The sequence below is a fragment of the Hyla sarda genome, chromosome 2, assembly GCF_029499605.1.
Source record: "Hyla sarda isolate aHylSar1 chromosome 2, aHylSar1.hap1, whole genome shotgun sequence".
Classification (NCBI taxonomy): domain Eukaryota; kingdom Metazoa; phylum Chordata; class Amphibia; order Anura; family Hylidae; genus Hyla; species Hyla sarda.
The window spans coordinates 180580306-180603438 of NC_079190.1; the positions used below are offsets into that span (position 1 = coordinate 180580306).

The window sequence follows — 23133 nt, forward strand, 5'->3', positions numbered from 1 at the left end:
TTCTATTAAGACCATGGGGATAAATGCTATTAAACAAATAGATCCACATGGCTTCTCTATTATGTAAATATTGAATGTTGTCACCCCCTCTCTTACTAAGTATGATTTTTTTTCAAGAGCACAAAAATGTAAACTAGAAACATCACCATTATGAACCGAATTTTTTTTTTTTTATACATTAGCCTCACCATCATTGAGGGGACCACTAGAATGACGAATATGCTCTTGAATGCGTTTTTTCAGAGGACGTTTAATACTACCGATATGAATTAAAGAGCACGTATGACACCTTATTTTGTATGTAACCAATTTAGAATTACAATTAATGAAACTATTAATTCTGTTTTTTTTATTATCCACTGTGCTCTCAATGGTGGTACATCTAACAGCATATCTACAGACTACACATCTAGCCTCTGAACATTTGAAAAAAACTCTTGTTTTAAGCCAAGTATTAGGATTATCGCGATCTGCGATTGTACTAGGAGCCAATGAGTTAGCTAATGTAGGTGCTTTACAAGTGGAAACCTAATGCCTTTTTTAATAATCTCACTTAAACCAGAATCCAAATGTAATATGGGAAGATGCTTTGAGATAATGTTCCTAATTTTATTAAATTAAGGACTATAAGTGGTTACAAATGTAATGGGATCACCAACCTGTTTATGATCTTTTACTTTAAGGAGGTCTGGTTTTTGTAAAGGATCCACCCTCCTACGGGCTTTGGCTATCCACATTGAATTTTAGACATTCTGTCTAAAGCGTATGCACATAAATTCAGCTTCCTCTTGGTACGCGGACTCTTCAGAACTGTTCTGTTTGACACAGATCAATTCACCAATAGGAACACCTTTGATGGTGTGCTTAGAATGGCAGGAATCAGCTCTTAGTAAACTATTGCCAGAAATGGCTTTACGGAATGGACGAACTTCAATGCTGTTGCCATTAGCAATTAAAAGCACATGAAGAAAGGGTGTACAAGTTTTTGACCAGGTATGTGTGAATCGCAAATTACAATGATTGTCATTAAGATAAGACATAAATTGTTCCGCCAAATTTTCATTATTATTCCACACTACAATGACGTCATCGACGTATCTGCCAAACCATGCAATATTGTCTCGATAGGGATTGTGATCAGAAAAAGCTATTATAGCACTCACATATATTTTAGACAATTTTTCTAATTCTGATTTAGAATTAAAACAATTTATTTTGGATGTGACTGCTTATATTTTGAAACACAATTATTTTTTGTTTAATGGTGTTTTTTTATTTACAAAAAACTGGAGCATCAATGAGTGCAAAATCCTCACCTGCCCTCGCTAATTTATTTGTGTTTTGGTGGGAGAATTTTAATTTTCTTTTTCTGATCACAATCCCTTTCGAGACAATATCGCATGGTTTGGCAGATACGTCGATGATGTCATTGTAGTGTGGAATAATAATGAAAATTTGGCGGAACAATTTGTCTTATCTTAATGACAATCATTGTAATTTACGATTCACACATACCTGGTCAAAAACTTGTACACCCTTTCTTGATGTGCTTTTAATTGCTAATGGCAACAGCATTGAAGTTCTTCCATTCCATAAAGCCATTTTTGGCAATACTTTACTAAGATCTGATTCCTGCCATTCTAAGCGCACAATCAAAGGTGTTCCTATTGGTGAATTGATCAGGGTCAAACGGAACAGTTCTGAAGAGTCCGTGTACCAAGAGGAAGCTGAATCTATGTGTACACGCTTTAGACAGCGTGGCTATCCTCATTGGATTTTAGACAAAGCCCGTAGGAGATGGATCCCTTACAAAGGCCGGACCTCCTTAACCCCTTAAGGACGCAGACCTTTTTCACCTCAAGGACTGAGCCCTTTTTCGCAATTCTGACCACCGTCTTTTTATGAATTAATAACTCAAACGCTTTTCCCGAATATTCTGATTCGGAGATTGTTTTTTTTCGTGACATATTCTACTTTATTTTGGTGGTAAATTTTCGGCATTACTTGCATCCTTTTTGGTGAAAAATCCCAAAATTTCGTGAAAATTTTGCATTTTTCTAACTTTGAAGTTCTCTACTTGTAAGAAAAATGGATATTCACAATAAATTTTTCTTCACAAATACCATATGTCCACTTTATGTTGGCATCATAAAATGGACATATTTTTGCTTTTTGAAAAAATTAGAGGGCTTCAAAGTAGAGCAGCAATTTTCAGAAATTTCATGAAAATTGCTAAATCTGAAGGGACAGATGTTACAGAACTACAACTCCCAGCATGCCTGGGAAGTCGGGGCATGCTGAGAGTTGTAGTTTGGCAACATCTGGAGGGCTATCGTTTGGGCACCACTGTAACAGTGGTCTCCAAACTGGGACCCTCCAGATGTTGCAAAATGTTGGGAGTTGCAGTTTGGCCTTCCTAGTGGTTGCCACAGTAAAGATCGTTTTACTTTCACTTTCAATTCCCCCCCCCCCCCACCCGTCGATTCCCTACCTGTGCAAGTATCCAGCAGGCTACAGCGAATATCCCGGGTCCCCAGGCATCTCCTGCAGGTATGGCCTCAATCTTCTTCCCAGATCCCCTCGACATCCAGGGGCGGGCAGAACGCAACCCCCTATCCTGCGCTGCCATTCGCATGTCTGAATTGACATGCGATTTTCTCCGATCGCCGACATGGGGGGGGTGCCGATCGCCCTGGGTGATGTGCCGGGGTGCCTGCTGAATGATTTCAGCAGGCATCCGGCTCCGGTCCCCAACCGGCTAGCGGTGGGGACCGGATTTCCCATGGGCGTATGGATATGCCCTGTGTCCTTAAGGACTCGGAATGCAGGGCGTATCCATACGCCCTGTGTCCTGAAGAGGTTAAAGGAGTACTCCGGCGCACACTTTTTTAATTTAATCCCGTCGGGGCTGCAAAATAAAAGAAAACAAACTTTCTCTTACCTGCCAACGAGCCCCCGGAGCACCGGTACACTCCGGTACAGGTGTTCGGTCCCCGGGCTGTATTCTTCTTACTTCCTGTTAGCACGGCGCGTCACACGGAGCCTCAGCCTATCACTGGCTGAGGCGGGACATCGCTGCGGCCGGTGATAGGCTTAAGCTCCGTGTGATGTGCCGGGCTAACGGGAAGTAAGAAGAATACAGCCCGGGGACCGAACACCTGTACCGGAGCTCAGGGGGCTTGTTGGCAGCTAAGAGAAAGTGTGTTTTCTTTTATTTTGCAGCCCGGACGGGATTAAAATGAAAAAAGTGCGCACCGGAGTACTCCTTTAAAGTAAAAGATCATAAACAGGTTGGTGATCCCATTACATTTGTAACCACTTATAGTCCTCAATTTAATAAAATTAGGAACATTATCTCAAAACATCTTCCCATATTACATTTGGATTCTGGTTTAAGTGAGATTATAAAAAAAAAGGCATTAGGCTTTCTACACTTAAAGCACCTACATTAGCTAACTCATTGGCTCCTAGTACAATCGCAGATCACGATACTCATAATTCTTGGCTTAAAACAAGAGGTTTTTTCAAATGTTCAGAGGCTAGATGTGTAGTCTGTAGATATGCTGTTAGATGTACCACCATTGAGGTCACAGTGGATAATAAAAAACATAGAATTAATAGTTTCATTAATTGTAATTCTAAATTGGTTGTATACAAAATTAGGTGTAATACGTGCTCTTTAATTCATATCGCTAGTACTAAACGTCCTCTGAAAAAACTCATTCAAGAGCATATTCGTCATTCTAGTGGTCCCCTCAATGGTGGTATGTTTAATGTATAAAAAAAAAAATTTCGGTTCATAATGGTGATGTTTCTAGTTTTCATTTTTGTGCTCTTGAAAAATATACCTAGTAAGTGAGGGGGTGACAACATTCGATATTTACATAATAGAGAAGCCGTGTGGATCTATTTGTTTAATATCATTTATCCCCATGGTCTAAATTATAGAACCAATTTGATTCTTCACTATTAAAATCTGAGGATTATGCAAGAAAACTTTTTCTGCATTCCATTACAAAAGGAAAAAAAAGGAAATGCTCATATTGAAAATTTTCTATTTTTATTTATTAACCCCCCCGCCCTTTTTAGGTATATTCAGCTGACCTCTTTGTGCATGCAATGCAACATTTGTATTGATATTGTTTCTTGTTTATTTTGCAGATGTTTCTCAACTGTTTATATAGGTTTGTTTTTATTCACATTGGACAGTAAAGTTGCTTGTCCTAGTTGATCAGTTACGGTATTCCCTCCCCTTGTGGGCGGTGAATACCTGGACTGTCAGTATAAAAGATTGTGCTGAAGTGTTCACATGTATGCCATGACTATGCACATGGGAGGAAAAATCCGGGACGAGGTTATATATTAAATGGGAGAACACTTGGGACAACTGACATGGAAAAGGACTTAGGGGTCTTAGTTAATAGTAAATTTAGCTGTAGTGACCAGTGTCGGGCAGCTGCGGCCAAGGCAAATAAAATCATGGGGTGCATCAATAGGGGCATAAATGCCCACGACAAGGAAATAATTCTACCGCTGTACAAATCACTAGTCAGACCACACATAGAATACTGTGTACAGCACTGGGCACCAGTGTACAAAAAAAGATATAGTGGAGCTGGAGAGGGTTCAAAGATGGGCAACCAGGGTAATATGGGGAATGGGAGGACTACAGTACCCAGAAAGATTATCAGAATTAGGGTTATTTAGTTTAGAAAAAAGAAGGCTTAGGGTAGACCTAATAACTATGTATAAATATATCAGGGGACCGTACAAAGATCTATCCCATGATCTATTTATACCCAGGACTGTATCTATAAGGGTGCATTCACACCACGTTTTTGCAATACAGTTCCCGTATACATTTTCTATGTGAAAACCCTATGGAACCGTATTGGAAAACATATGCATTGACTCTCCATTGAAAACCGTATGCTAAAAGATCCATCAGGTTGTGTTCGTTTTGCATCCTGTACGGTTTTGTCAGGTTTTTTTTCCTGTACCCAAAACCGTAGTCTACCACGGTTTTAGGTCCGGTTGAAAAACTGTATTAAACCATATATGTTTTTTTTTTTTTTTAACCCCTTAAGGACTCAGGGTTTTTCCGTTTTTGCACTTTTGTTTTTTCCTCCTTACCTTTTAAAAATCATAACCCTTTCAATTTTCCACCTAAAAATCCATATTATGGCTTATTTTTTGCGTCGCCAATTCTACTTTGCAGTGACATTAGTCATTTTACCCAAAAATGCACGGCGAAACGGAAAAAAAAATCATTGTGCGACAAAATCGAAAAAAAAACGCCATTTTGTAACTTTTGGGGGCTTTCGTTTCTACGCAGTGCATATTTCGGTAAAAATTACACCTTATCATTATTCTGTAGGTCCATACGGTTAAAATGATACCCTACTTATATAGGTTTGATTTTGTCGCACTTCTGGAAAAAATCATAACTACATGCAGGAAAATTTATACGTTTAAAAATGTCATCTTCTGACCCCTATAACTTTTTTATTTTTCCATGTATGGGGTGGTATGAGGACTCATTTTTTGCGCCGTGATCTGAAGTTTTTATCGGTATGATTTTTGTTTTGATCGGACTTTTTGATCACTTTTTATTCATTTTTTAATTATATAAAAAGTGACCAAAATACGCTTTTTTGGACTTTGGAATTTTTTTGCGCGTACGCCATTGACCGTACGGCTTAATTAATGATATATTTTTATAGTTCGGACATTTACGCACGCGGCGATACCACATATGTTTATTTTTTATTTTTTTTACACTGTTTTATTTTTTTTATGGGAAAAGGGGGGTGATTCAAACTTTTATTAGGGAAGGGGTTAAATGACCTTTATTAACACTTTTTTTTAACATTTTTTTTGCAGTGTTATAGGTCCCATAGGGACCTATAACACTGCACACACTGATCTCTAATGCTGATCACTGGCGTGCATTAACACGCCTGTGATCAGCATTATCGGCGCTTGACTGCTCCTGCCTGGATCTCAGGCACGGAGCAGTCATTCGTCGATCGGACACCGGGGAGGCAGGTAAGAGCCCTCCCGGTGTCCGATCAGCTGTTCGGGACGCCGCGATTTCACCGCGGCGGTCCCGAACAGCCCGACTGAGCAGCCGGGTCACTTTCACTTTCACTTTAGAAGCGGCGGTCAGCTTTGACCGCCGCTTCTAAAGGGTTAATACCGCACATCGCCGCGATCGGCGATGTGTGGTATTAGCCGCGGGTCCCGGCCGTTGATTAGCGCCGGGACCCACGCGATATGATGCGGGATCGCGGCGCGATCCCGCTTCATATCGCGGGAGCCGGCGCAGGACGTAAATATACGTCCTGCGTCGTTAAGGGGTTAAACATTGGAGTCAATGGGAACCGTACAGAACTGTATGTGCATACAGTTCCATACTGTTTTTGACTTTGCAGAGTTTTTTTTCTTGGAATTTCAATCAAACAAGTAAAACTTTATTCAAAATGGAGTGAAAAGTTAAAAACTAATGTTTTTTCTTAAAAAAACGGATGCAACCCGATGTCCTTTTTCAAACCATAAATGTTTTTTAACTGTATACGGGTTAATTTGTACACACGTTTTGATACAGTTTAGTCAGGTTTTGAGGAATCCGTTTTTCCTCAAAAACCTGATACGGGAACTGTATTGCAAAAACGTGGTGTGAATGCAGCCTTACAAGGGGACATCCTCTACGTTTAGAGGAAAGAAGGTTTCTACACCAGCACAGACGGGGTTCTTTACTGTAAGAGCAGTGAGACTGTGGAATTCTCTCCCAGAGGAGGTGGTCATGGTGAGCTCTGTGAAAGAGTTCAAAAAGGGTCTGGATGCATTTTTGGAGAATAATAGCTGGTTATGTATGCTAGATTTATAGGGACAGAACGTTGATCCAGGGATTTATTCTGACTGCCATATTTGGAGTCGGGAAGGAATTTTTACCTCTAGTATGAGGTTTTTTTTGCCTTCCTCTAGATCAACGCAGTAGGGACTTATTAGGGTTATAGGTTGAACTAGATGGACTCTGGTCTTTTTTCAACCTTATGAACTGTGTTACTATGTTACTAAGGGCCTTATGGCCTGAAAGCGTCAGCGTTTGATGACTACAAGCTATGCTGTCTTGCAATTTTGTCCTTGTGTTGCATTTTTTGCCTGCCATGGAATTTTAACTTTGATATAAATAAAGGATACTTTTATTTAGTGCTGGCTCCACCCTTCTTCCAATACCTCTCTAATTTACAAATCTGTTTAACTTTCTGGCACCTGTTGATTTAAGGACGCAGCCCTTTTTTTACCTTAAAGGAAAACTGTCACATATTTTCTCCCGCACAAATCTGTTTTTACGTGAAAGATTTGACAGGGTAGGAGGATCACTACAAGGCTATACAAATAGAGTAGGGCAGGTGATGCTGATGACAGATGTCCTTTAAGTGAATGAAGCAGAGTTGTAATAACACACACAACCTGCGGACATGTGGGGCACTGGTTTTGGAAGAAAGCAGCTAATTGACTTGATAGTCTCTTTAATGAGCAGTATAGTCTACAGCAGGGGTCCCCAAACTTTTTAAACAGGGGGCCAGTTCACTGTCCCTCAGACCATTGGAGGGCCAGACTATAGTTAAAAAAAAAAAAAAAAAAAAAAAAAAACTATGAACAAATTCCTATGCACACTTATATATCTTATTAGTGGACTACCCCATTAAGTACGCAGCACAGTTCCCCCCACATTAGGTTGTAAATTAGTTAAATATACGTCCTGCGTCGTTAAGGGGTTAAAGCCACAATATATTAAAAACACTACTAGTACAGACATGCAAGATATTGTGCCTCCCTGTACTGGTTTTGTATTTTTAATGCTGTGGCTTTAATGATCACTTTTAGGGTACATTCCCACTGGCAGATCCGCCGCTGAAGAATCCTACATGCTGCCTTTTTAGATGTGCCTGCTGGGAGCGGCAACACGCCGCTACGAGCAGGCACACTGAAGCGATGGGAGAGTTTCCGCGCTTGCGTGGTGTACTCGCACACATTGCGGTCGCTCTCCCTGCTTCATGAGCTAGGCCGGGGTGTGGAAATTTTAAATAAAACTACTTGGCCAACCGACTAAAACGGAGTACAATCTACTTGTACCTCATAACGATCCACTTGTCCTGGTACACAAAATAATTTTAACCCGAATAGTATGTAAATAAGGTCTTTGCACTTTCGTTTTCTCCTCCTCGCCCTATAATAGCCAAAATAGCCAAAATGCCATTTACCTTGTAGTCAAACTTGCATGTTATTTGATACTTTAGGTTGGCCTGATTACAGCAATATCAGATTTGTTTGGTTTCCATCATGTTTTACGAATTAAAAAAAAATGCAAAACCTTTTTTTTTTTTTAATTGCCATTTTCTAATGCCTATAACAGTTTAACTATTCTGTATACTGGGCTGTATGAGGGCTCATTTTTTTGCGCCATAATCTGCTGTTTGTATTGGTACCATTTTGATATTGATGGAACTTTTTGATCACTTTTTTACTTTTTTTTTCTGTTATGAAAAAACGAAATTCTAAGTTTGCTGTCTTGTGTAGGGTTAATGTATGGGTTTTAAACTTTTTTGTTTCAAATTTTATTTATTTTTATTTTTTTATATACATTTTATTTGTCCCTTAGCGGACTTTGAGAAGGAATCGTTAGATCCCTTATACAGATCAATGAATGTCCATAGAACTCCATTGATCTTTGTGATCTGTGATCAAATACAGATCCACGGAGCCATGGGATGAGAGGTTAGCCCTCCGGCTACCTCCATAGTGGATCACCCCCCCCCGATTGCATTGCGGGGGGCGGGGGGCTATCCATCCCACCAGGGATTGTGATAAGATCCCTTTAGATTGCTGCTGTCAAAGCTAACAGCGGCGATCTAAAGGGTTAATAGCTAGTTGTGACTACAGCAATAAGCTGGGGGCTCTGGGTATGGAGCAGGCTCGAGTCAGGAACCCGCTCTATACACCCTGAGCACCGCGGTCTTTAAATTAGAGGTCCGGTGTTAGGTCACAACCTGCATCTGTTTTGCACCTTTCTGACGCATAAAAAATTTACCTGCCCGGCGCCTGGAACTGCATGTCCCGGGCGTTGGGTGATAGGATTTCCACATCCCTGAGCTAGGCCAAGAGCGGCCGCGATGTGAGAGTACACTGCACATTCATGCTGCGACCCGCACATCGCAGTGTGTCTGCTCGTAGCAGCGTATTGCTGCTCTGAGCAGGCACATCTAAAGGCAGCATGTAGCTGACCTTCAGCTGCGGATCCGCAGCATAAAATACGCTGTGGATCCGCCCGTGTGAATGTACCCTTAAGCTATGTTCACATGCAGAAATTGTGCCGTGTAAACATAGCCTAACAGTTTCAGTGCTTGAAAAGCTTGTTTTTGTTTGGAGTACATGAAGGGGTACTACAGTGGAAAATTATTTATTTATTTTTTTTTTTCAAATCAACTGGTGCCAGAAAGTTACACAAGGTTTGTAAATTATATATAAAAAAATATAATCTTAATCCTTCCAGTACTTATAAGCTGCTGTATGCTCCAGAGGAAGTTGAGTTATTCTCAAGAAGAAGTTGTATTTTTCTTTTCAATCTGACCACAGTGCTGTCTGCTGACACCTCTGCCCATGTAAGGAATTGTCTAGAGCAATAGAGGTTTGCTGTAAGGATTTGCTCCTACTCTGTAAAGTTCCTGACATGGACAGAGGTGTCAACAGAGAGCACTGTGGTTAGACAGAAAAAAAATCAAAAAGAAAAGAACTTCCTCTGTAGTATACAGCAGCTGATAAGTACTGGAAGATTAAGATTTTTAAATAAAGCAAGTTACAAATTTTCACCATTTGATTTGGGGGGAAAAAAAAGTTTTCCACTGGAGTACCCCTTTAACCTCTTCAGGATGCAGCACGTACACCCTGCATCCTGAGTCCTTAAGGACTCCCGTGGGAGTTTCAGTCCCCACCGCATCGGGATGCCTGCTGAAATCATTCAGGTAAATACAAACCGGCAATCTGCGGCGGTTCCTGGTCATTAGGGTCACATGTGACCCTGGTAAGGAGGATGATCAGTGGTGTAATATATACCACAAATCATCCTCCGTACTGTCCTGCGAGGTGGCAGTGCCACCCCCCACACAGCTGTGATTGGCCGGTCATAGTGACAGCGTACAGTCTGTAGGTGTCCACGGGTCCGTAGCACCTTTAGCTGCGTGACCCCAGCCCTACAGGGTCGCTGCGGTTTGCCCCAGCGTTCTTTTTTTTGGGCACAGACCTTAGTTTATATTTTCTCTGTTAGGGTGGGTTAGGGAGGTAGTCAAGCACCACATCACATGCAGCACATACACAAAGTTTTCCCCACAGACATACCCCCCCCACCCCCCCCCCCATCCCCACTAGAGTAGGGAAATGGCCCGCAGGGCATTTTCAGCGGAGGAGGTATATTCCATGCCATGCGGGACCGCAAACCACCTCTGCTCCTGACCCTGTGCCCCATGCTAGTGTTTGAGTCCCCATGGTGCTCATACTAGTGATTAGCCCAGCGCTGCGCTGTCCCTATCGGTGTAAATACTGTCACCTGCAAGCGCTGCCCTCCTTGTCCTCCTTTTTGTTGCGGGCCGACGGTGCTGACACTCTATACTGTACGCTGTATCCCTATGCCCGGGCTGCAAAAGGTAAACAAAATAAACTTTAACGCATGTTCCTACGTCTGCATTACGCTCTCCCTGGGGGTGTGAATGTCGGAGAGCAGTCAACCTATCACCAGCCGCGGCGATGTTCCGCCTCGGCCGGTGATAGGCTGAGCCCACTGTCATGTAAGAAGCCGGCTTCTTACATGACAGCGCGCTCAACCTATCACCGGCCAAGGTGGAACATCGCTGCGGCCGGTGATGGGCTGACGGCTGTCCGACGTTCCATTCCCTAGAAAGCTGGTCCGGACCGACGGGGAAGGTGAGTTAAAGTTTATTTTGTTTACAGCCCGGGCATAGGGAAACTGCGTGCAGTATGGAGTGTCAACGCTGGCGGCCCGCAACAAACAGGAGGACGAGGAGGGCAGCGGTTGCGGGTGAACACTTGAGTAGTACCCCGATTACTCATGAAAACCTGTTGCTGGTCAGGTTTTGGACGAGGGATGTCCTTATGCTCACCACATTTAATGGGAACTGCAGCACCCCTGTCCCTGTGCAAGGTACCGCGGGACTGGTCCTAAAGTCCGATTTGTATTCTGGACTACAATCAGTACATGGGGGGAGTTGATCTTTCTGATCAAGTCCTCAAGCCATATAATGCCAACACGGAAAACACTGGTATGGTATAAAATTTCCGATCTACGTGGTACAGGTTGCCATGTATAACTCTTTCGTACTGTCCCAGTACGCTGGCAACACAGGGACATACCTGCAGTTCCAAGAGGAAGTTCTAAAAGCCCTAATCTTTGGTGACCACCAAAGATTGTGTCAGAGCACCTCTGGAACTGTGGGCCCCCGGACTGTCCCGGGCCCACACTTTCCTGGTGATGTCCCCCCACATTGGAAAGAAGGGACGATCCCAGAAAAATGCAGTGTGTCGCGCAAGGGGGGGATACAGAAAGACACAACCACTCAATGCGACTCTCGCCCCGATCATTCGGGCCTCTACATTGAGAATTGCTTCAGAGAGTATTACAATTCCATGGAGTTCTAAATTTTTAATCCTTTTCCCTAATTTTAATTCCCCAGAGTTCGACTCCAAGGTACCAGTCCAGAGTACATTGTCTTCCAAATTTTAAACCAACCCCCCCCCCCCCTCCAAAAAGAAATCCTCTTACCCAATACCCCCGATTATGTTATATTTTTAAATATATATATATATAATTATTTTTTTTTTTTTAAATTGGTCATGGGACAGAGTCAACAGCATTGGGGGTTTCCAGTTGCCTCAAATGCGCAGCGCTCTCTCCCCACCTGAGCACGGTGCATATTTAATGTAACAGAATAGGGACGACCACGCACATCACATTCCCAGAATGATGATTCAGAGCATAGGGTTTGGGGCGTGCATTATTTTTAATTTTTAGCTATACTCTGGGCCATCATTCTGGGAAAATTGGCATATCAGTATTAAAATAGCAATTGTAATTCCCTATCCCCCCCCCAGTACACTTCATCCATTCCTGGAAAATAATACAAAAAATGAACGATCTCTGTGAGGACATTTGAACAGTTAATAGAATTCAACATCTCTAAGTGCATGATTTAGTGGACTGCTATAACTACGGATCTATCTATTTTAGCAGAATTGATTTGTACTAAGTCGGCAGAGAGTTACGGTACTTGTTTGGAGGTGCGGTTGCGCTGTAGTGTGAACTGTGGACTTGATATCAATAGTCTCTATCTACAAACCAGGAGTTCGTATGTAGTATTGATTCATGAACCTTGGTCAATTTGGACAGTGAACTGGATTTTCAGAAGGATATTATCCGCAGTGGTTTATCATTAGCATCACAAGTGGTATAAATCTGCATTTACTTGGCAGATACGCAAATCAATTAAATTATTCTGTAGTATGGTATTGGTGGATTCACCATGTTAGATTAATGCGCATTGCTGTGTGATTGATATGTCCTGTCTGCTCAAACCCCTGCTTGTGAATTTATGTAGCGGGGATGTGGGTACACAGGAGATGTGAATATTAATTTCATACTTTATCAGCTTAAACTATGCAATAGTGCTGTTAAGGAATTGTATGTATGTATATGTATATATATATATATATATATATATATATATATATATATATATATATATATAATGTGTGTATATATATATATATATTATGTGTGTGTGTATATATATATATATATATATATATATATATATATATATATATATATATATATATATATATATATATATAATATAATATATATATATAATATAATATATATATATATATATATAAATATATATATATATATATATATATATATAATATATATATTTTATATATATATATATATATTTTATATATATATATATATATATATATATATATATATATATATATATATATATATATATAATATATATAATATATATATTTTATATATATATATTATATAATTTTTTTTTTTTTTTTATTTATGATATACGATATTATAATTCCACTACCTGGGAACCCCCTACTCCCATTCAAACGAGCTTGGTGACGAGGCAGCTAAAGCATTTTGAGATCATTGCCCAGTGCTGTATTCTTGCCAAGATGTGTTGACAGCTTTGCCAAGCGTCTTAAGTAGGCTGACATCAGTTTTGCCATCCATGTAAAAAAGTGACAGGTCATGAGGCTACTTTTGTTTGAGGAAACCCCTGGTTAGGAAACAATGTGAAGAATAATTGACCAGTGTAAATGCAAGAGACAACCAATAAAATGATATATATTTGTTTGTGATCTACACTGATATGTAAGTAATAACTAGTTGCTAGGCAAAGCTGACCTTCCCTACTTTTAGCTTTTTGTTGGTTTGCAATTTTGTTCTGTCGTTTAAGGGGCCTGAAGAAGTGTTGTAAGTACGGTATATTGTGGGCTCTTATTAGAATTTAGATAAGGACAGTGAGCTCCTTTTGAGAAGAAATTCATAAAATGCAATCTGGAGTAAACTTATCAACATTTTGCTACTCTGGATGTACAGTTCTGGCTAAAGGGGTTATCCATGATTACAAAAAACATAGCAGCTACTTTCTAGAAACAGAAACGTTCTTGTCTGCAGTTTGTGCGTGGTATTGCAGCTTAGTTTCATTGAAGTTAATGGAATACCACAGCCAAACTGAGGACCGGTGTGGCACTGTTTTTGGCGGCTATGTTTTTCTCGTCCTGGTTAACCTCTTAAATTGGTCATGTACTGAGAACTTTAAGTATTTTCCTGTATGTACAGTGTTAGTCGTTTCACCTACACCTGAACCAACTATTGTGTGATTAATGATGATTTACAAGTTGATCTGATCCAGTAGGTTAGTAAAGCATAATCATTGTATGCATTTTTCTTATATACTTTAAATCACATTTTTGTTCTGTAAGCGGTTTTCCCACCGCATACGGGACAAAAATGAGCTGACCGGAGTCAGCGCTTCACTCCAGTCGGCTCATTGAAATACATTACATACGGGCTGCATACGGCAGGGATACGGGAGCGCCCGGTTTTAGCTCCCCACAGCCGTATGCGGTCCCTTATTGAATAAAACGTGATGTGAACCCAGCCTTACTTTTGTTTATAATTTTAAAGATATTTTATTTGCTCTCCATGAATTCAATACATGAGGATGGGGTGTTTTTTATATCCCACTCATATACTTGCATAATGGTGATACTAATTTTCAATTCCACATCATGTTAATTATTGCTATGGATTCCTCACCTAAGAGAAAAAATCACGCACATTTACCTGTGACAGATTTATGCCACATGATTAGGGCCCTACAGATGCATAGTGGATACAACTGTGTCCAGTCTGGAATGGGCCTTCACTGACTGCAAGTATCTTAGAAAATGATGAGGAATTGGAAAGAAACGTATATTTCATATGAATTAGTATTATTTTTGACACTGATTTTTTTTCTTTCGTATTAGGCACAGCCAAAAAAGGAAGAACCAAGAACTCCGACCATAAGCCAGCACATTCCAAAATTTTACTTTCCTAAAGGTTGTCCAAAAGCCAACGTTAACGTGGATAATATAATTTCAAAGATTGAGAAGACTTTTTCTACTCTTCCAAATGAGCGGGCTTGTCTTGAAGACATGAGCAAAGTAGCTAAGGTACCTCAATTACTACTTTTAATTGTTTAATGTCTTTGATGCTTTCAGTTTGGGTAATTAGACCCATGAGAAGGCTGACAGTGTGCCTAATATGGATGCAGAAATAAAGCCATATTATACTTGTTTTTAAAAGTGAGTTCTTTATACTTGAGGGGTATAGGCAGCCAACTGTCGCTCAACAGTTGGCATGGCAATGATACTTGGAACCTGTGGTGTCGATGGCTACATGCTTTAGTATCTTTCCTCATGTCACTCCACAAAGCTTATAAACACTTTGAGGGGCATTTACTAATCTTTTACTATGTAGTCTGGTTTTTACCCTGTTTTTTTCTACTTCATTTTTGACTGTGCGACAAATTTACTAAATTGTTGCACGGCGTTAATAAATTTGGCACACATAGGCAAAGGTGGGAAATTTACTTCATGTAGTAGAAAAAATAGTCTGTTCCTTTTTCCTGCTGTCTGAATAGGTTTGGCTGCTGGTTTCCTTCTGGATCTTTTGTTTTTGAGTTTTTTTTTAGCTTTTTCACCACATCTAAATAATTCAATAACTACAGTGGTCCCTCAAGTTACAATATTAATCGGTTCCAGGAAAACCATTGTGAGTTGAAACCATTGTATGTTGAGACCATAACTCTATGGAAACCTGGTAATTGGTTCTAAAGGCACCAAAATGTCATCCAAAATAGGAAAAAGTGACAAAGAAAAATAAGTAGATAACTGACATAGATAAAGCAAATCCTTACATATAAAAGTAATAAAGATCTGCTGGGAGCTGTAAATCACTGTCTATGTCAGTGTTTCCCAAGCAGGGAGCCTCCAGCTGTTGCAAAACTATAACTCCCAGCATGCCTGGACAGCCAAAGGCTGTCCGGGCATGCTGGGAGTTGTAGTTTTGCAAAAGATGGGGCCACCCTGCTTGGGAAACACTGGTCTATGTAGAGGACAGGAGCTTCTTCAGGGGTCCTGTACAGTACAGGCAATGTCCCAAACAAGTAATGGAGTCGCCCTCACCTGGTGTCCAAAAGAGCAGCTAACCCTGATACAGGTAAAGTGTACAGAACATGTAATACCAGACACCAGTCAGTGCATACACTTCAGTAATACAGGGGTTTTACCAGTGAATGCCCATTTTGATTGGTTGGTTCCTCCAGCCATTGACACGTTTCACAGATCTGGACTGTCTGTAGCATTGTATGTTGAGTCTGGTTTCAACTTACGATGGTCCAGAAAAGACCATTGTATGTTGAAACTATTGTATGTTGAGGCCATTGTAAGTTGAGGGATCACTGTAAATTGTAGTCATGGCTCAGAAGTGGTAAACGGTGTTTAGTGTGTGTGTGTGTTTATTACATTTTTTTAACAGTTTTTTTCTCCCTAAATGTACTTACACTTTTTTTTTTTTTTTGGTTACTTCTTCTACAGATCTGTGTATCCTGTGGACTCCTTCGGATTCGGTGGACTACTTCGATGACCAGCGTTTTTCTTTGCTTGATGTTAATAAAATGGTTAACGAGGGCTTGTGGGGGAGTGTTTTTTGTAATAAATTTTTTTTTAAACCTGTTGTGTTTTTTATTTTTTCTTACTTTACTAGACAGGCTTAGTAGTGGAAGCTGTCTTATAGACAGAGTCCATTACTAAGCCGGGCTTAGCGTTAGCCACAAAAACAGCTAGCGCTAACCCCCAATTATTACCCCGGTACCCAACACCACAGGGGTGCTGGGAAGAGCCGGTACCAACAGGCCCGGAGCGTCAAAAATGGCGCTCCTGGGCCTAGGCGGTAACAGGCTGGCGTTATTTAGGTTGGGGAGGGCCAGTAACAATGGTCCTCGCCCACCCTGGTAACGTCAGGCTGTTACTGTTTGGTTGGTATTTGGTTGAGAATAAAAATAGGGGGACCCTATGCGTTTTTTTTATATATTTAATTATTTGTTTAAAAAAAAAAAAAACGCATAGGGTCCCCCCTATTTTCATTCTCAGCCAAATACCAACCAAACAGTAACAGCCTGACGTTCCCAGGGTGGGCGAGGACCATTGTTACTGGCCCTCCCCAGCCTAAATAACGCCAGCCTGTTACTGCTTAGGCCCAGGAGCGCCATTTTTGACGCTCCAGGCCTGTTGGTACCGGCTCTTCCCGGCACCCCTGTGGCGTTGGGTACCGGGGTAATAATAGGGGGTCAGCGCTAGCTGTTTTTGTGGCTAGCGCTAAGCCCAGGTTAGTAATGGACTCTGTCTATAAGACAGCTTCCACTACTAAGCCTGTCTAGTAAAGTAAGAAAAAAACAACAGGTTTTAAAACATTTTTATTACAAAAAACACTCCCCCACAAGCCCTCGTTAACCATTTTATTAAAATCAAACAAAGAAAAACGCTGGTCATCGAAGTAGTCCACTGAATCCGAAGGAGTCCACAGGATACACGGATCTGAAATGAGAAGAAAACAAAAAAAGGGTTAGTACATTTATTATCACCTGCTCACACATCTCCCGCCCCGCACGACTACAACTGCCAGCATGCCCTTACAGTAAGGACATGCTGGGAGTTGTAGTTGTGTGGTGCAGGAGATGTGTGGGCAAGTGACAAGCTTGTCCCCTGCCCCCAGCTGCAGGACTACAACTCCCAGCATGCCCTTACAGTAAGGTGGGGCGGAGGCCGGGCACAGTGTTTCCCAACCTGGGACTTGTAGTTTTGCAACATCTGGAGGCACCCTGGTTGGGAAACACTGTTTTAGGCCAGTGTTTCCCAACCAGGGTGCCTCCAGATGTTGCAAAACTACAAGCCCCAGCATGCCTGGACAGTCAAAGGCTGTCTAGGCATGCTGGGAGTTGTAGTTTTGCAACATCTGGAGGCAACCTGGCTGGGAAACACTGGCCTAAAACAGTGTTTCCCAACCAAGGTGCCTCCAGATGTTGCAAAACTACAAGTCCCAGCATGCCTGGACAGTCAAAGGCTGTCTAGGCATGCTGGGAGTTGTAGTTTTGCAACATCTGGAGGCAACCTGGCTGGGAAACACTGGCCTAAAACAGTGTTTCCCAACCAGGGTGCCTCCAGATGTTGCAAGACTACAACTCCCAGCATGCCTAGACAGCCCCCCCCCCCCCCTCCCTTGTCTCCCGCCCGGGCTCCTCATACGGCCTCCCCGCTACCCCCCCCCCTTGTCTCCCGCCCGCGCCGCTCAGCTCCCGCTGCTACAAGAATACAACTCCCAGCGTGTCCTCACTGTAAGGGCATGCTGGGACATGTAGTCTTGCAACAGCAGACAGATGGGAGTTGTGTAGCGCTGGCAGGTGAGAGGGGGGGGTGGGGGGGATGTAAATCACTGTAGTGACTGCAGTGTCCCGGTAGCGCAGTGAGGGTAGCGGGGAGAAAGTATGTCGGAGCCCGGGCGGCAGTAGCTTTTCCTGCTCCATGTTGGAGCTGGAGTAAATTTAGTCAATTTTTATGGCCGTTGCGACAGTTTATTGCGCAACTGCGACTGTCTCAGTTAATAAATTCCTGACCACTGCAAGTAAAAACTGAAAACTTGCGTAAATTAAGCGGGAATTTTTTTTTTGACTTTCTAGCTCTTGCTAGGGAAAGTCGCACAATTTATAGGGTAGGCGCAATTGCGACAATTTTGCGCCAAAAATAGTCAGAAAAAAATGACTAAATCCCTTAGTAAATGCCCCTCTTTATTAGTTGTCTATTGGGAAATTCGCTGGATGTAGTTACTCATTAAAACAGAATAACTTTACTAGGGGATAAGGGAACATGTCATGTGTTTAGTTTTAGGGATCGACCGATTATCGGTTTGGCCGATATTATCGGCCGATATTCACGATTTTTTACATTATCGGTATCGGCATTTAGCTTGCCGATAATGACCCAGTCCCCCGCCCCACCCCCCTTTAATTTTTGTGCACGTAGTTATTCTTTTCCAGAAGTAAGACAAAATCAAACCTATAAAAGTAGGGTATCATTTTAATCGTATGGACCTAGAGAATAAAGATGTTGTTTTTAACAAAAATGTACTTAGTAGAAATGGATGGCACCCCAAAAAATACAAAATTACTTTTTTTCTATTTTTTATTTGAATTCACCATAGATTTTTGGGTAAAATGACTGATGTCATTACAAAGTAGATTTGGTGGCGCAAAAAATAAGCCGCCATATGGATTTTTAGGTGGAAAATTGAAAGGGTTATGATTTTTAAAAGGTAATGAGGAAAAAACTAAAATGCAAAAAACTGAAAAATGCCGAGTCCTTGAGGGGGTTAAGAATTATTCCAGGAAACCTTTTTCATATATTAAAAGTTCATGCTTAGGTGCTAAAAAAACACAAAAAAAAAACTAATACTTTCTCTTTCCTCTGCCGCCATCATTCTCACAAAGCCCCGGCTCCACCTTACCACTCTTCCAAGGTCGTCATATGGAATTTGGAATGTGAAGTTCCCTAGAATACCCCTCCCAATGTAGAAGCTGTTTTATGTTTAAAGACTGGCATTGCTCATGCTAGAGATACGTGTTCTTCTTGTATTCTCGCTGTAGGCAGTATAGCAGTGTATGTTTGTACTTTTTATTGCAGTTGAATAGTAGTCAGTAGGCAGAGAAATTTTATAGCGAAGTACTATTTTTAGGAATTAAGAGTACAGTCTTATTGCACAGATCCCAAACCTTATCTCCGTGCATCAGCCTTTTGTGATTTCTTTAGTGATCAGTGTAAAAACTGGAATATTTTAGTTGTTGCATACAGATCAGAAAAAGATTTGGCCTCCACAGTTTAAAGCTGGTCACTAGAGATAAGCGAACTTACAGTAAATTTGATTCATCACGAACTTCTCGGCTTAGCAGTTGATGACTTATCCTGCATAAATTAGTTCAGCTTTCAGGTGCTCCGGTGGCTGGAGACTCTCTCCTAGGACTGTATCCACCTTTTCCAGCCACCGGAGCACCTGAAAGCTGAACTCATTTATGCAGGATAAGTCATAAACTGCCAAGCCGAGAAGTTTGTGACAAATCGAATTTACTGTAACTTCTCTCATCTCTAGTTGTCACACACCAGATAGCGGTCACCAAACACTTGTTTGGCCAACAGCTGCATCTCCTGACTCTTGCCCATATACATGCATGATTGGCTGAGCCATGTTCTGGTTTCATTTGGAAACAGAAGGATTGGACATGTTGAAATCCTACTGCCCGATCCTTGTCTGAAAGCGGTCAGGTCAAAGGGGGTCAACACATACATTATTATATATTAGGATTTTTATCTGGAAACTGTCAAGTGAAAGTGGGTCCACATACACATTATGTATTAGGATTTGTTCACACATTGATAATTTGAAAATCTGAGAGTGTCGGATTTGCAGGAGGACTGAAGACCCATTAAAGTGAACTTGTAAGCGTACCCTTTATACAGAGTAGTAAATGAAGGTAGCAGACAGTCTACTGGCTGCAGTACTTTGCTGGCAGATCCAATGGTTTTCAGCAAGGGGGTTACTCTGGGCAGTCTAGTGGCAGTGCCTGCTGTTTAAAGTGTAAATATCTTTAGGCCTTCTAAATTTTCCGTGGTATTTTTGTATCGCATGTTTTTTTTTACCTCTGCTTTAAGCAGCGTGGTAGTGTTTTCAGCGTAGTCTCTAGTTATGGAGAATCTTTTTTGTTTGTATCTTCTTGCATACTGTTTAACATTTCAGCGCTGTGTGCCAGAATTCCCTACTGGGACATACTCCTGGGATAGTGTGGAAGACAAACTCTGCTGTGATGAATAGAATGTAAGAGCTCGCTCTGGCCTGTCTTCTATCATTACCTTGTATTACACATTGTCATTTCCACAAGGCTATATATGGCCATCTGGTAATGTTTGTTTCAGCCTCAAGGTTTACAGAGAACTTGCTGCCCCTCAGATTGTGAGTTGACTTACTATTCCTATGGACATAAATATACAGGATTCAGCTTCCTTTTTGTTTTCTAGCAAAAATAGTATTTAAATGTGACCTAACAAATCAAAGAAGTGTGGCAGGTAAAATGTATGCGCTTTACTCCAATTACGCCAATTTCCACTGGCCAGGCCAACCATCTAATTTCATGTTGGATTTAAGCTTTCCTCTGCTTTTGTTTTCAGGTACACAGGATTCTGTGTCGGCAGCATTTTATCCCCTCTTTTCTCTGAAGATAAGAATATTTAGCTATTGGCCAATATAGTGTGTCTGACAGCTACCTTGTGTTTAGCCAGCTTCAACCTTGCCTTAAACATGAGATTTATCTGCAGATCATTGACGGGTCCAGCTTAAATGTGTCTTAAACCTCAGATATGTGCTGACCACACATGCTGATTTCAGTGTGAATGGCCAACCATGAAATGAATAGATTCAGTATTCGGCGCGTTTTACTGCCCGCTCCTTTTATTCTTTGGGATATAAGCTACCACATGCGCTCGCTCTGCCAAGCTGTGCGTGCATGTGTACTTGGGGGATCTGAAGAGCGAGGGCCTGCTTGATTTTAATAGTATGTATCTTGTGTATACAACCACTACGGGCGTCGGATTGTTAGCAGATCTCGCTAATATAGCTGCATCTGTGTGTGATCTTCAGATGCAGATCATGTCTATTGCCAACTTTTTTATGAATATACAAGAAAATGAATGAATTGTATTACAGCTTAATTACATTGCCTAAGGGAATAATTGTAAAAAAGGATTAGATGGCTCTGACTAAAATACTCATAAGGAAAGAACTTTTCACAACGTGTATATCGCTATTTCTTTTATATCTTAAGGCATGTGAATGTCCGCTTTACTGGAAAGCACCACTCTTTTGTGCGGCTGGTGGGGACAGGACCGGATATGTTTCTGTTCACAAGTTTGTCGCTATGTGGAGAAAGTAAGTAGGACTTCAGTTTGCATGTAATACACACAAATTGTCTGCTCATCAGAAAATGACCTATTTTAAGGTTTTTTTCCATCCTGTAAAATCATATGCTAGGAGCCTGTGTCTTCCATTAAGATAGAGCATCACATATGTGCGCCACTGCTTAAGATGTACTCTATGGGAGTGAATGTATGGATCTGTGGCCCTCATGCCTGATCCACCGCTTCAATTTAAAGGGGTACTCCGGTGGAAAACAAATGTATTTATTTTTTTTCAAATCAACTGTTGCCAGAAACTTATACAGATTTGTAAATTCTATTTAAAAATATTAATCCTTCCAGTACTTATCAGCTGGTATGCTCCAGAGAAAGTTTTTTTTTTTTTTTTCAGTGTGACCACAGTGCTCTCTACTGACACCTCTGTCCATGTCAGGAACTATCCAGAGCAGGAACAAATACCCATAGCAAACCTATCCTGCTCTGGACAGTTCCTGACATGGACAGAGGTATCAGGAGAGAGCACTGTGGTCAGACTGAAAAAAAAACTATACAACTTTCTTTGTAGTATACAGCAGCTGATGGAAGAATTAAAATTTTTAAATAGAATTAATTTACAAATCTGTATAACTCTCTGGCACCAATTGATGAAGAAAAAAATGTTTTCCACCATTGTATCCCTTTAATTGAGAAATGGGTCCCTTCAGAGGAAGACAGCCTCCTCTTAAAAAAAAATGCTTATGGGCATGTGCAGAACCTTGGCACAGGAGTGATGCAGAAGCCTCCTGGTATGGAGAGGCATAAAAACAGCTAAAGCTCTGTAAATAGTTGTGGTCATATCCCTTCCCTTATGCCTACTTGAAGCCAATTAGCATACGGTGTGTGGGTGAATAAGTTATACAGTATTACTAATTTTTACAGTAAGGCTAAGAGTAAGGAATTCTGCATGAAAATTCTGTATAATTTATAGCCAATTCACTTCAATAGAATTCCTGCAGGAGAAATTCTCCTGTGTGAATGGGGCAGCGGAATCCCTTTTTGAAGTGTATTAGCTACAAATTCATATGTGAACATAGCCTAAGGGTGCAGTCACACCACGTTTTTTACATACGGGTGCCGGATCCGGCTAGGGAGGGGCAAACCGGGCGCTACCGTACCCCCAGCCGGATCAGCCCGTGACTCCATTTACTTTAATGAGACGACTGGAGTCAAACGGTGACTCCTGTCAGGTCAGTTTTGACCCGTATGCAGTTTTCTGACCGGACCTAAAACCATAGTATACTACGGTTTTAGGTCCGGTCCAAAACCGGATACGGCTCATTTAAAGTAAATGGAGTCACGGGTTCATCCGGCTGGGGTAAGGGAGCGCCCGGTTTGCCCGTCCCCCAGCCGGATCCGGCACCTGTATGTAAAAAACGTAGCGTGAATGCAGCATAACAGAGAATAAATGAAGGGATGCTGATTTTATTACAG

The 23133-nt window shown here is 41.3% G+C and overlaps 1 protein-coding gene across 3 annotated transcripts in view; it reads left to right on the plus strand.

Annotated features, from left to right (window-relative positions):
* PPP2R3B (protein phosphatase 2 regulatory subunit B''beta) overlaps positions 1–23133 on the plus strand; it is a 104941-nt gene that overhangs the window by 66248 nt on the left and 15560 nt on the right. For all 3 annotated transcript variants that reach the window (XM_056555839.1, XM_056555841.1, XM_056555840.1), the window contains 2 exons: positions 14635–14820; positions 21573–21676. In XM_056555839.1, coding sequence (XP_056411814.1) covers positions 14635–14820; positions 21573–21676 — 290 coding nt within the window. The remainder of the gene's footprint in view (positions 1–14634; positions 14821–21572; positions 21677–23133) is intronic.